Below are 14,207 nucleotides of genomic sequence, written 5' to 3'. Positions count from 1 at the left end.
GTACAGGAGAACAATAGGCTACTTGTTAAAACATTAATTCATGGGCCCCACCCCAGACTGAAGCCAAAGCCTGAGGGTAAAGCCCAAGCTTCTTACCAAGCTCTTTGGGTGGTAAAAAGTGCCTGAAGAAACGACTCTTTTCTGGATGCAGTGGCCCAAGGAGGACAGGACATAGGCAGGCAGACACAGTGCCCTGTGTCTCAAGACACCTGTTTATTGGGGACACAACTCTGCGACAGGGATGACAGGAATCGTACCAAAAATAGCGACGTCTACAGGGCCCCTGAAGGGGCTAGAAGGGTGCAGTGCCCCCCACCCCCACCCATTGTACAAAAATAAACTCTCACGCCTATGGACCAGCAAAGACTGGCAGAGCTGCCCCTCAGCAGGAACACTCCTCTCTGCCAGCCCTGGGACCCCGTTCTTTGATCCTCACCCCTGCCACTGCTAAGGCACTGTGACTCTCCCCTGGGCTGGGTGGGTGTCGCCCGCCCACCCTCCTCACGCTCTCTGCCCCTCCACCTCTGGTCCGCCCGGGGCTGGGATATGGGTCCCACGCTGCCCCCTGCTGGCTGCTCTACCCAACTACCTCTATCGCTGCCCCGCTCCGGCGGGGTAAACTAAGCTAACGGCCCCCTAAGAGGGCTCCCTACCTTTCTTGGCCCCCTAGCCCAGCCTCTCCGGATCTCAACAGCCCGAGGCCCTCCTCCCCTTCCTGCGGAGGAGTGGGAGGGGTCTCTCCCGACGGTGCTCGGGCATAGGGCGGGGATGCATCGGCCTGGGGCGGCCTGCGGCCCCGAGCCCTGCGGCTGTGGTGCACTTGTAGGTGCAAGGCCATGAGCTCGGGGGCTCCAGTGGCGAAGGGACAGAAGAGGCATCGGTGGAGGGCACCCCCTGGCCCAGCCTCGCCTCCCGGCCCTGCCCGCAGGGACAGGTCCAGGGGCTCGGCCTCACCGCCTCGCCCGTTGCGCAGGGTCCTCCCGGGGCTGGCGGGCTTCCGACGGGACCCCGGTGCGCCGCCACTCGCGGGAGGCCGGGGGCTCGCTCTGCCCTCTACCCAGGCCGCAGGCTGCGGAGCCGGCTTGGCTCCGGACGACTGGACCGAACCCCGCTGGGAAGGGGGCGGCGGCTCTGGGGGTGGCCCGGGGCCGGCTCCGCTCTTCTGCTCCCGGTGGTGGCGCTGCAGGTGATACTTGAGCGAGCCGGACTGGGTGCCCGCGTAGTCGCAGTGCGGACACTTGTAGGGGCGCTCGCCTGGAGAGGGGGGTGCGATAATGCCCGAGTCACGATCACTGCCCGGCCCTACCCGCGTTTCACTCCACGTACAGGCCTTTGGGCCAGGAAAAAACACACTGCCTCACCCACCCTTCTAATTTTAATCAAGCTCTCCCCCGCACCCCTCACCCCGCTTCCTGACCTCAGCCCCCTCCCCACCCCGGAGGTTGCCCCCTCACCTGTGTGCACTCGCAGGTGCACTTTGAGGTGATGCGCTGAGCGGAAGGATTTTCCACAAAAGGGGCAATCCTTGCCGGTGGCCCCCCGGCCCCCTTCAGGCCGGGCCCCTCCAACTAACAGCCCATTCTCTTCTGCAATACACGCATTAAAAGAAGTCAGAGGGACCCGTTGCCCTAACTCTATTAGGTCCATGTGCCCCCATACCCACCCACAGGACTGCTTCCCCTCCCAGCCCAGGAGGAAACAAAATGTTTGCGGGAACCTGAGAGGTTCGACTTGCTCTGAGTTGGACTGTGCCCTCAAAGGGTAGTAAAGCCTCTACGGGAGGAAAACCGAGAAATAAGAGGCAGGTCCTTTTTAAAAGGAGGGGGCAGGAGGGCAGTGGTGACGTCAGAGTGGGCCACCGTGTGGAACACCTTAGAGGAGATCCTTACGTACCCTGCGTGGCGGTGGACCTCGCCTGGGCCCCCGCCGCAGGCGCAGAGTGCCCTGGGGCCTCGCCTGGGCGCGGGGGCAGTGAAGCCAGAGGGCCCACCGCCCTGCTCCGGGCCCAGGTCTCTTCCTCTGCTTCCACCACCTCCTCTTCCTCGTCTGGCTCCTCGGCGCGGTGCCGGCGAGCCCGGGCTGGGAGAGCAGAGGGCAGTGGGCGGAAGCTTCCAAAGCTGCGGCCAGTCCCAGGCTCAGCGCCCTCACCATTGGGCCGCGCCTCGCCGGCTCGCAGGCTCAGGTAGCCCAGGAGGCTCGGAGGCTCACGGCGCTCAGCCGGGGTGGGCGCCGGGGCCAAGAGGAGCGCAGGACCCAGAGGCTCATAGGCAAGTAGGCCCAGGTCAGGAGGCTGGGGGGGCCGGGCAGGCCCGGACCCAGGCCCCGGAGCACGCAGTGGGCCCAGCTTGCTGGCGTGCACTTTCATGTGGTTCTTCAGGAACCAGGGCTCCTTGAAGCAGCGGCCACAAACAGGACATGCATGATCGAAGGAGGCCTTGTGCTTGCGCATGTGACCCTTGAGAAACCAGGACTGCGTGAAGCTCTGGCCACACACTTGACAGCGGAACTCCGGAGGCGCGGGGGGCTCCTCGGGAGCAGCAGGAGCGGGGGCGGGGGTTGCCTCACTTTCAGGCTCCGGCTCTGGCTCGGGGGCCGATCTAGGTTCAGGCTGGGGTGGAGGTTGAGGCTGGGGCGCAGCCGAGGTGGCCGCCAGGGGGCGCTCGGGAGCTCCGTGGGCCGTCAGGCTGTGGTGCAGCAGCTCCTCCTCCTGGCTGGAGCCGAAACTGCACAGGCCGCACTTCCAGGGCCTGTGCAGAATGTGCAGGTGGCGTTCGCGCTCCGCCGCGGTGCGAAATTTGCCTTTGCAGAAGGGGCAACGGAAGGCGGACGACGAAGGAGCCTGGGGCCGCGCCAGGCCCTCAGTGGCAGGGGTGGCCTGCAGGCCCCCTGAGCTTCGAGGTCTCCCCAGCCGGGCCTCCCGCAGTAAAGCGCGCTCCTCCAACTCCAGCAACAGGCGCGCTGCGGGGCTTCGCGGGCGCTCGGGCTGGTGCGTGCGCAGGTGTGAGCGCAGCAGCGCCCGCTGCGCAGCACGGTGGCCGCAGTGCGGGCACTGGAAGGCCTGGGCGCCTGGGTGCGCCCGCAGGTGCAAAGCCAGGATAGAGTTGAAGCGGAAGCGCTTCCCGCAGACAGGGCAGGGGAAGCGCCGTTCGCCTGCGCGACTCTCAGACCAGCCCACTGCTCCCATCCCTGGAGACCCGGCGCTCACGCCTGGCCCGTTGGAGTAGCGCTGCAGATCCAGCTCGCCGTCGAAAGCCGGGGGCGACGGCGCTAGGTGGCCGACCGGAGCGCGGGGACGTGAGCCCTGTGGAGAAAGATGTGAAGAGAGCGAAGGGTGGAGAAGGGAGAGCTGTGGGGGAGACATGGACATGGAGAGCCAGAGGAACCCAAGAGAGGATGAGTCGGGGCCTGAACCAAGAACACCAGGGGCCCCTCCCACTCACCTCGAGGAAGTTGGGGGATGAATGGGAACTGAGTTTTTGGGACCACGGAAATCATAATGGGAGGCCAGAGAGACAGAAAGAGAGGTAGGGAGGGGAGGAAGTATAGTTGCAGGTACTTGTAGGTTCAGGCCAGAGCCTCACTCACCTCCATGGACCCCCCTTCACATTCTTTGGTTCTGAGGAGTGTACAGAAGAGGAGGGGGAAAAGCTGCTAGTGAAGGCAACAGGTGCTGAAGAGCTAAACCAGGAGAGACAGATGTGGAGCAAAGGATGAGCCCTGATTTTCAGCAGTGGAAAAAGTCACCCCTAACCCTAGCCTCTTTGGGAGACCCTCAAGCTCTTAGCACCCTGGAATCTATCCCTTCTCCTCCCTTACATCCTGAGACAAGAGGAGGCTGCTGTCTTCAAAACTTGTACTACTTTATTTGTCCACAAGGCTCCCTTCTTCCCCCCTAAATTATTCATTTTAAATGCCTTGTCCCGAACCACCATCACCACCACCACCACCATGCCCCCCACCCACGTCTCCGCCACCCTGGTGGTGGAAGAAACCATCACAGTATACTCTTCTCTCATTTAGACTGGGCTGTGCAGTGGGAAAAGCAAATGGGGTTGGCTTGCCATGCTCCTCAGCTATCCAAGTGGGACCAGTTGCTCTCAGACCCCTAACTGACCAGCCAGCCATTCTTCCAGGCTCCATAGTTCTTCCTTCTGCCTTTACCCTGTCTTTCTGTCTTTCCCCCTCATTCTTCCTCCCTCCGCCTGGATTCCTGATCCATTCATTTCCATTCATTACAGAGACTCATTCATGCATGGGAGAGAAACACCTCCCAGCAGCAGAGTCTGGAGACAGACAGAGGGGGAGGGGCATGAAGGGGGAGAGAGCCAGAGGGAACGGGAATGAAGAGAGAGTTGGGGGAGGAGTGGAAGTTAAGGGGCGCTGCTGGCCTTGGGAAGGGGTTAAGACTGCAAATACCGGATAGAATTCATCCCCTCGTTTCAAACCTTGGAGCCTGCAGTTTGATGGGGCATCTCAGCCCCTTTGTCCAGGGCTGTTCCGAGGCAGGCTTTCCTCCTCTCTGCAGGGGAGAGGCTCCCTCACACAAGAGGAGGATTACACTGGCTCTGAGCTCAAGAGGCTGGAGTGAGGGACGGGGGGCGGGGCTGGGCCATCTGCACAGATAGGGGCTCAGCACATGCTCTGAGCTGAAAAGGGTTAAAATTCTCCAGGCTAAAATTCCCTGGGCCTGGGATGTGCAGAGCTCCAGTTCTGAGGAAGGAGCAGAGCACTGAGAGGAAGAGGACTTGGGGGTGGGGGTGGGGGGCGAGGATCTCCTGATTCTAAGCAGCAGAGGAGGTTAGCATTAGGACTTAGCAGCAACCCCAGAATTAAGATTCATGGAAATAGGCCTAGGAGAATGACCAGAATCATCTAGTCTTTCTTGCTTACATATAGAACTGTATGTGGTCAAAGCTAGACAAATGTGGACCTTACCTGATGTTTTTCTTTTTTTTTTGGCCTGAGATAGAATGTTTGAGGTATAAAGAACCTCCTTACAATAGGCATTGTGAAACTGAAATAGGTTACTGAGAAAGAAAAGGATTCAGCATTATTTTGCTTAAGGAATTTTAACAGAAGAGAACTGAGCTAGGGTCAGCCCTGCAAAGAAAAAAGGCTCTGGAGACCCAAGGATGCTTTAATTTTTGACATTTAGTAGATGGGATAAGACTCTATGAAGGGTCAGGTACCTGTTACATGTGGAATCTAGGTGATGGGGATTTTATTAACAGGAGATTAATTAACGAAATGTCTTTGTCCAAGGTCACTAAACAACCTCCACCACAATTTTTAATATCTTTATTCTGCAGCTCCAAATTAAGGCATCCACTCTCATCTTCTGGATCCTCCAAATTAGCCCCTTTCCTGAGACCAAGAGCCTTGTTGTAATATAATGAAGTAATATAATGAAAGATGAATCAGAGTAGGACTGAGGGGTACAAGACTATTGTGGGCCCAATCAGATCATTAATAGCCCTGAAACCTTCAGTAAATCACTTAACTTCCCAGTTTACTCATCTGTAAAATAAGGGGGTTAGACTAATTTATACTGATGGTCCCCTGCAGTTCAAAAGTTTTGTGGTTCTGAGTCATAGGACTCTTCTGGACCCCAGAGAGATGTTGAAACAAATGGTCATTCCTTCAGTACCATGGAGAGTGCAGTGGGCTACCAGAGGAGCCTCTTTGGCCACCTCCATACCATAGAGCAATGAAGTGCTAGAGGGGCGACATGGGCCATTTTAGCACCTCACATAAGGCAATGAGAAAAACCAGAGGATTTTTAAAAATTCTTATCTGGAAACCATAGAGGGGGAAAAAAACCAGTGGTACCAGAGGGATTATTTTGGCCTTTTGGATGTCACTGAAAATAGACAGATGTAACAGAAAATAGATGTAACTAGAAGAATTTTAATTAGCTATAAGGAGTGTTCTGACAGTTACAGTTTGTACATCCTGGAATGAGTTACTGAGGCATCATATTTGGGTCCATCACATTCTGTTGCTCTCCTGGGGATTCCCGGAACATCCTGGTGTACAGCCAATCTGGTATATTCAGAGGAAGCAGATGGTGGGGGAGGAGGGGGAGGAGGCTGGGAATACTGCATGGTCATAGCTGACTAACCTATGGGCACATACTCTGATTCTGAGAAGATTCTAGGGCCCTTAAAACTGCCTGTAGGATAGTAAACAAAATACCTCATGGGAGGCTGATCTCATAACAAGGCAAGGAGAGCAGGAATTGGGCAAAGCTTCCTCCCCAAAACAAAACAAAAACACTACTTTGCACATAGCAGTTTTCCAGGACGGAAATGCAGTGATACACAAGAAGGCTCAAAGTGAAGCTGAATTCCCAAGCAGGGAAAGTTTCCCCAGAGGGTAGCCTCAAATCAAGAAAACCCACTGAGAGACCCTCCTAGGCTCAGTCAAGATCTCCAGAATCATCTCCTCACCAAAGAGGTCCCAAGAACCTAATCCCACAAGTTTTTCTCAGTAGGAGAAAGCACTGACAGAGCTCCAGAGCCCCAGATTTTATGAACTGACCTGGAACCCAGATCATGCATGCATTGCCCGTGGGCAATAATCAGTTTTCTATAGTCAGGCCCTAAACACCAACCACGAGACTTAGCCAGGCAGTAGCACTGACCTACTTCCCACCCTCATTGGGAATCAAGGGTTATCTTGCCCTTATTTGGGTTCTACAGGGATGTAGGGCCAGGGATAGGGATCCAAAATCTTTCCAAAGCAATGGGCCAATTCCTTTTATGTGCTAGGAGACCTGGTGGGAAAGGGGGTGTGGACCATCAAACCTTAATGAATAGGGAAGGATGGAAGGGTTGGTGAGAAGACTCTTAGAAACAACAGGGATGTGTACATAGATGCATCTGCTGTCTGGAGGACCATGAAGATTCTCTCTCAAACTTTGTGGTTCAAAAGCATTTAGGGTCAAAGTGTTAAGGGGCAACGGTTCAGGACTTGAAGTATAGGGCCTGAAGGACAGTGACTAGGTCTCTGTCTCTGGTCATCTCTAATACTTGATGTTTTTCCCTCTGAGAATTTTTACGCCTTCCAAGTCCTCTAACAATTATGATTAATGCTGTACTAGATGGAGTTGAAAGGGAACTCCTTAGGTGGTCTCGAGTCAAGATCACCTTTATCACATGGACACGCCACTAGTTCACTTTTATGGCCTCCTTTCCATGGTCCTCTGAACTGTACTGCTCAGGTGGCTCCCCCAAAACTGACCTCATAGCACAGCTTGCCCACCTTTTAGATTGAGTTCTCGGTAAAGCCTCCTTCCTTCCATCCTCACTATCCTGAGTGGAGGTTATAGACCTCAGTCATGGGTTTCAAATGGACAGCAAGAGCTGAGAGGGAGGTACACCTGCTCACCTACAGCCACCCCACCATGGTGAATCTTATCCCAGAGGCATGTCCCAAGTTGACCCCTCTTCTGAAAGTTCCGAAGGACCTGGATCTAGGGGAGGGGAATGCAGCCAGCCCTAAGCCCCATTAGCTGGAGCTCACCCTAGAAAGGTCAGAGTCTCAGCACCCATATGAACCTCTCAGTTCTGAGATTAGGGAGTGGGGAGTGGGTAGGAAAGCCTCTGGGAAAATCTCCCTCCCAGAAGTAGGTTGGCAAGTAGGGCAAGACCTTTGATCTTGCACAAGAGGTTCTTCTAGCAGCACCCCGGGACCCTCCCAGGGAAGATAAACCAGAAGGATGATGGGGGACAGGGTTGGGAGACTGGGAGGCCAAGGCTCAGCTACCCGGGCCCGGAGAACAAAAGCTGAGTTGCAGCCGCCTCCGCTGCTGCCGCCGGCCGAGCTCTTTGTGACACTTTGTTTGGGACGCAGAGAGGGAAGCACCCCCCCATCCTCTCCCCTCCCCCATCCCCCGCTCCCGGAGAGTTTGGGTCCCTTCCCCCTCCTCCTCCATCAGCCCTACCTGGGCCGGGGGGCACTCATCCACTCAGGTTCCCAGTTCGGCCGCCCGGCACCCCCAGGCCCCTCGCGCCCTGCCTTCGGGCCCCTACAAAGACGACCGCCCCCCCCACCCCCGCTGGCCTTTCCCCTTTGGTGTCCGCTTTCCCGACTCCCCCATCTGCCCCCCCTCCTTCGAGGCCCCCCTAGCTCTCCGGGCTTCCGTGGCCGCCGCCCCCACCCCGCCCCCCCAGGAGCTCTGGGCGAAGTTTGCTTGGGGCCGAGCCGGCGCCCCTCCCCCGCCCCCGCCCCCTGCACCTGCTCCGAGCCGGGCGCGCGTAGCGGGCCCCCCCCTCCCGGAGGGGGGGCGGGGGCCGGGGGCGGGGGCCGGGTGGCGGAGGGGGGGCCGGGAGTGGGGGGAGCGGCTACTCACGAGCCCCGGGCGGGCGGCGGCGGAGCGGGCGGCGGCGGCGGCGGCGGCGGGCGGCGGGCGGCGGGCCGGCGGCGCGGGCGTCAGCGTTACGTGGGGCCGGGGGAGATGCGCCGGGCCCCGGCCCCCCCGCCCCCGGCCCGGCCCCCGCCCCCTCCCCGGTCCCCCGCCCCCGGCCCCGGCCCGCATTGTGTGCGGCGGGAGGCGGCCCGGCCATTAGCATGCGGGGGGCGGCGCGGCGGGGCTGGGAGCCGCACGGGAGCGGGAGCGGGGCTCTGGCTCCGGGGACTGGGAGCAGGGGACCCCGGGAGCCGCGAGAGGCGGCCGCCAGGGGCGGGGTGCGGGCCGTTTAGAGACTGGGGGCGCTGTCGTAGGAGGGGGGGGACGGGGGTGGGGCGCACGGATGATTCCAACAGGAGACTGGAAGAGATTCTGAAAGGTCATCTCGTCCTTCCCCCAGCCTCCAAGCAGGACTGCCCCTCCCACCCTAAACCCGGACATACCAGGGAAGGAGCTGGCTCTGCCGCTCTTTCTGCCCCAACATGCACAGACTCGGGAAGTTCTTCCTGGGGTTTTATCTCAAAGCCTCTCCCTTACAATTTCTGTCTCTCTTTTGGGGGAGGAGGAGGGGCGATTATAGAGATAGTTAATGTCGGCCGTGTAAGAAACATTAAAGTTACTCTTCGGTCCTTTCTGTTCTTGATAAACAATTCCTGCTCCTTCCTCTCGAATTCTACTTTTCCATTCCTTAAGTCACTTTAATGGCTCTTCAATACAACAAATATTTACTGAGTGCTTACTAAGTACCAAGCACTATGCTCAGTGCCGTGGGGGATGAACACAGCAGGGGAATGTGGTACTCTCCCTTGAGGAGACTGTAATCTAGACAGGGACTACAAATTTGTAAATTGGACACTTAAGATTTGATCAATATTTCACTGAATGCCTGATCACATATTTAATAGTATACAATCCTTCCAATAACACTTCTATAATTAGTCTGCATTTACAGGTAAGGAAAATAAGGTCTCTTTCCACTGGCCTACCAGTTAAGGGATACTCAGTGCAAGCCCAACATCTCACCTTCTGTCAGGCCATCGCCACAAAATAAAATTAATGCACATAAGTATAGAGGAGAGAGTAGACACAACAGTTCTCAGGATCCCTTTAAATGTGATTCTCACTGCCCAGGAGAGAAGAGTGGGCACAGTGTTCCAGTGAGTTGGCACAGCACTGAGCAGGGCAGAAGTGGCTCACATAGAAGGCCACTTGCCTCCCAGGACCCTGCCTCCTAGTTCTAACTCCTGGGGTCTTCTGGTTCAGTCTTCTGTCATCAATTAATAATAGCCACTCACATTTATTGAGCATGTATGTGCCAGGTGCTGAAATGAATTGGTTCATATGCATTTTCTCTTTTAATACTTAAGGCAACCCCTTGAGATTGGTATTCATTTGCCTTTAATGATAAGAAAACTGAGATTAAGTAACTTGCCCAAGGTCACCTGGGTTGCTCCGGGATTTGAACATAGCTCTGGTTGCCTCCAGAAGTCAGGCTCGCACCAAGGTGGGCTTTTCCTACTTTTGATCTACAGAATATATATTTGGGCCCAGGTGATTCTGCTGCTTTATTGCTGTTCAGTAGCTAGGTCATGTCCGACTCTTTGCGACCCCAGGAACTGCAGCACACCAGGCCTCCCTGGCGGGTAGAAATAAATGACCCCAGCTTAGCTTCTGAATAAGTGCTATAACATATGGGCATCAGTACATCAGTATAAACTAATCAGCATCATTAATGGTTATTATGTACCCACCCTGAGTCAACAACCCTTCCCAGTCATATTACTGTCCCCCTTTTAATCACTCAGTTTCAACAAACTGAGGTTCAAATTGGTAGAATAATGCATCCAAGGCCACATGGCTGGGAAAATGTCAGAGCTTGCCTGGCTGCAAGGCAACTTCTGTCCCTCAAAAATATTAATTGTTGCAATAGTGTCCTTTCCAAGACTGACCATTTAAGGACCATCTTCTAACATGTCTAACTACAGGTTATCACTGAGTCAAAAACAATCCCTACTATAAATAGAGCTCTCCATCCACTTAGTCAGTGCCCAATCCAGAGTAAATCCTTCAAGAAAGGAATGAGAGAGGAGAAATTGTCCAGAAAGTGAGAGATAAGAAGCCAGGTCTTGGCTGGTCTTGGGACAAACCTTCAAGTGGTAATGATGGGACAAATCCAGAGAGTGATGTGGGATTTCCCTACGGAATGGCGAGTAATTTAAGGAGGAAGCCCCCTACAAAAGGAAAAAGATTAGATGGAAATGGGAAATTGGAGCCCAGGGTGATAGTATCCATGTGGATAAGGTGAGTGATCAGAAGAGGCACCAAGGATGGGCAGAGATGGGGTCAACAGGAAATGGGAACAGAATGAGATAGGGCTAGGTATCTTGTAGAGTGAACTGAGGCTGGTGTCTGCCCACCGCCACTCCCTGAATCCATAGGCCCTCATAGGGACCTTTGCCCCACCACACCTCAGCCCTGATAGCCTGTCTCTGCCAGGACAAGATTGTCGTCTGCTCTGAGCTACCAGGGGCCCCGCCAGGAGCTCCAGGCCCGATTGGGACCCATCCCTTTGGAGCAGCTGCTTCAGACTAGGTAGGTGTGAGGCCCTAAGCCTCAACTTCCTGGATATTGAAAGCGGGCAGAGGGGCAGCTGAAAGAGATGTTGCTGTATGTGCTGTCTTCTGATAGGTGTCATAATGCATTTTTCCCAGGCTAGAAATCACAGAGCTCTAGCGGTCAAGGGAGCCATGGAGGACAGAGCTGGTCAGCAAGAGAGACCTAGCCTTCGTCTGGAAAAGCTACAGCACTGGGCCAGGCACAGGCAGAGTGGGCACCTCCTGGTGCTGGCGGTGAGGCCAAGCTGCCCCATCCTGACCTTCAGCATGTCCCCTTGTACCCCCAATTCAGTTCTACACATGTTTTGTAAGCACCTCTCACGTGCCTGAAACTGTGCTAGGCTCTGAGTGGGAGGAGGGTGGAGGAAATATAGAATAAACAAGGCAAGACCCTTAATCTCCAAGTAGATTCTCCATATGGGGAAAACACATAGGTAAGTAACTGAACTACAACATGAGGCAGAAAAAATTAAATGATATCTTCTTCTCCTTATGGCCCTTGGTTGACTACTCTCTGGCACTATGCATTCCTCCCAATTGCTGATCTCTGGAAGAGGCAAGGATTGGGAGGAAGGCAGTTCCTGACAGTTTCCCTTCAACTACACTGCATCTGGCCTCCAGGTGAGCCAGCTATGGCTGGCAGTGGCTGTGGTGCCCTTTGCTGTCTCAGTAGCCTGCCTGAACTCTGCTTGTCACATGACCACAGCACTGCCACTTGGGCCTGGCATACTGGTAAGAACTACCACGTGGGAGGGTAGAAGGAAGGGCCCCTCCCTAACAAGCCAGACCTCACCACTTGCCTTTCTCATCATTCAGGGTCTCCTCACTGGGATTGTTACTCTTGAGCTGCGCAGAGCACCCCGTCTCTGGAAGGTAAGAGGGGAAAAGAATGTAGTGCTATTCTCCCACCCTCTAAAACACATACACACACGCACATCTCAGTCTAGGAAGTGAATTTCTAACTGTTGACTAATTGTGTCAGCTCTCTGCCCATGACTGGCCTAAAACCCTGAGGGGGGAAAACAAGAAAGTTAAAGGGCTGATGGTCTTGTTTGGAGGTGGAGGAATAGGAGCTGAGTTTTGTTTTCAGCTGGCTACAGGTGGGGCTTGAGGTTCCAATGAGTCCCCTAGGCTGGCAGGACTCAACTGGCTCACTGGCAGGTGCGTGCCATGATGATATTCAACATCTTTAATCTGATCTCGGGTTTCATCGCATTGGTGGTCGAGGTGACCAAGACAGCCTTGATGTCTGCCCCAACTGTCCCCTCCCAGGTACGAGTGAATAAAGGAGAATGTGGGAGGATGTGGAGGCAAGAGGAGGGGAAAGGACAGGGCAGGGTCCCCTGCAGCACACCTTCAGCCCCATCTACCTACAGCTAGCCGGCTTGCTGGTGCTGGAGCTCAGCGCTGAGGCCTTCACCCTAGGGGGAGCGCTGGTCTCAGCATACTCCCTGTTCCTGCTGAGCCAGAGGAAGCCAAGATGCTGCAGAAGCCAGAGTCTGCACTACCAGGAGCTACAGGAGGTATTGAGGGCAGGGAGGAAGCAGAGAGCTAGAAGCTCATTTTTTCACTGGCTATTCTGGTCAGTGGTACTTAAGAGAAAACAGTGGCGTGGGGCAGGAGGGAGGGTTAAACTGAAACTTATTAGTTTTCTGGCTTTGGACATGTCTTTCTTAGTGATGGGTAAGAGGAAACTGAGTATCTAAATGGTTGGGGCTAGAAAAGTGGGAGAGTATTAGGAACGTGACTAAATATTGGAAGGACTATGGGAACATGAGGAAAAAAATGGGAGAGGAGGAAGCTGCATCTCTCTGGGATTCCTCCTTTCTCACCCTTGAAGTTTGCTCACCTCACAACTGTCTGGTTTTCAGGGCTTCTCAGAGTTGGAGGAAGTTCCTGAGTTGGAGACTGGTCCCACAGTGGCTAGCACAGCAAAGAGAACAAATGAGTGAGCTGGCAAGTGGAAGCAGACATGTGCTGCTCTCCTACCCAACGGGAACATTCTCCAGACTCTCCTGCACTGCATCCCCCTGAACTCAAACTAGATGGAGTCCTCTGAGACATACATGAAGTCTGGTGGAGTGCCTTCAGTTTTCACTCTGAGTAGGCCCCTTGCTTTACCCTTCCCTGCGGGGGAAAGCAATACCTAGACTGAGTCTTCCATCACCTCACAGCCCTGAGAATCTTACTGCCTACAAGATGCTGCTGCTGCTGCGTCGCTTCAGTCGTGTCCGACTCTGTGCGACCCCATAGACGGCAGCCCACCAGGCTCCCCCGTCCCTGGGATTCTCCAGGCAAGAACACTGGAGTGGGTTGCCCTTTCCTTCTCCAATGCCTGCAAGATAAGATATCCTTAAACCAACTTTCAGCTAGATCCATTTCCTCCCTTCCATTCTTATCCACTGCCTCCCCAGCTTCACATCGGCCTCATCTCACTATTTCCAAGATTTCCACCTTTCACAATTCCATTCACTCCAAACCCGGGTTCCCGTACACGCCCACTCTCTGAAATCAATTCACTACTGGTGCTTTCGTTCTCTCGCTTCGATCTGGTGCCTTTCTACTCTAGCGGAAACTACAAATCCCAGGATGCCTCGCCGCCCCGTGGCCTGCTGGGAAATAAAGAGCCTTCCTTTCTGCGGTGGGGGCGCTGTGCATCTGCTGAGTGACGCGAGACGCTGGAAATCTGGGCCTAGACGAGCGTTTCCTCGGACGCGACCACTGGCCCCGCGTTCAGGGAGGAGCTGGGTGGGCAGTTCTACGCGGGGGCGCCACCACCCCAACTTCGGTAACTGAGAACTGACTGGGATTCTACACTCCTCCATCTGGTAGCTTCGGAGACCGGCTGGGGTTGAGGGCTCCCCTCGGCAGAGCTGGGGTTTCCCAGATGCTGTCGCCGTGCCCCCTCCCACAGTGCCCAGGTCCAAAGTCCTGAGACTTGGAGCGCGCGCGAGAAAGGGGTTGGAGATGATGAGTCAGAAGCCCAGGGCCCTTCTCATCCCCCTCCCCCGGGGCCTAGGCGCCTGAGGAGGACGGACTGGCTGGGCAGACGGGGTGGACAGGGCAGGAAGAGGGAGGGACACGGCGACCCAACCTAAGGTTTTCCCGCCTCTTGTGAGCTAGCCGGTGTAACGATCCCGCGTTGCCACCACCCTTTCTCTCCAAGGCGGGAGCAGGACTGC

At 55.4% G+C, this 14,207-nt stretch overlaps 2 protein-coding genes across 4 annotated transcripts; one reads left to right on the top strand and one right to left on the bottom strand.

The window, feature by feature from the left end:
• Window positions 1-313: 313 nt before the first annotated feature.
• Window positions 314-13,612, bottom strand: ZNF219 (zinc finger protein 219). Of its 2 annotated transcripts, XM_081506770.1 has the most exons (7): window positions 13,480-13,612; window positions 12,875-12,948; window positions 11,826-11,891; window positions 3,586-3,678; window positions 1,894-3,301; window positions 1,455-1,586; window positions 557-1,254 (listed from the first exon to the last, which is right to left on the bottom strand). In XM_081506770.1, exons 4-7 carry the CDS (start codon window positions 3,589-3,591, stop codon window positions 650-652), a joined length of 2,151 nt encoding a protein of 716 aa, XP_081362896.1. In that variant the 5' UTR covers window positions 3,592-3,678; window positions 11,826-11,891; window positions 12,875-12,948; window positions 13,480-13,612; the 3' UTR covers window positions 557-649. The 2 variants fall into 2 exon arrangements, with proteins under 2 accessions (XP_081362897.1, XP_081362896.1); XM_081506771.1 differs by lacking the exons at window positions 11,826-11,891; window positions 12,875-12,948; window positions 13,480-13,612 and adding an exon at window positions 8,354-8,487 and having other exon boundaries at window positions 314-1,254.
• TMEM253 (transmembrane protein 253) lies at window positions 11,128-13,666 on the top strand. 2 transcript variants are annotated; one of them, XM_081506905.1, is made up of 6 exons: window positions 11,128-11,259; window positions 11,647-11,757; window positions 11,842-11,898; window positions 12,187-12,297; window positions 12,402-12,548; window positions 12,897-13,666. In XM_081506905.1, the coding sequence occupies exons 1-6, from the start codon at window positions 11,158-11,160 to the stop codon at window positions 12,975-12,977; spliced, it is 609 nt and encodes a 202-aa protein (XP_081363031.1). In that variant the 5' UTR covers window positions 11,128-11,157; the 3' UTR covers window positions 12,978-13,666. The 2 variants fall into 2 exon arrangements, with proteins under 2 accessions (XP_081363031.1, XP_081363032.1); XM_081506906.1 differs by lacking the exon at window positions 11,647-11,757 and having other exon boundaries at window positions 11,158-11,259; window positions 12,897-13,113.
• Window positions 13,667-14,207: the final 541 nt, after the last annotated feature.

The sequence above is a fragment of the Giraffa tippelskirchi genome, chromosome 7 (assembly GCF_054371585.1).
Source record: "Giraffa tippelskirchi isolate mGirTip1 chromosome 7, T2T-mGirTip1v1.2.pri, whole genome shotgun sequence".
Lineage (NCBI taxonomy): Eukaryota > Metazoa > Chordata > Mammalia > Artiodactyla > Giraffidae > Giraffa > Giraffa tippelskirchi.
Note: the sequence above shows the minus strand (reverse complement) of the source record. Positions and strands in the feature narration are given on the sequence as shown.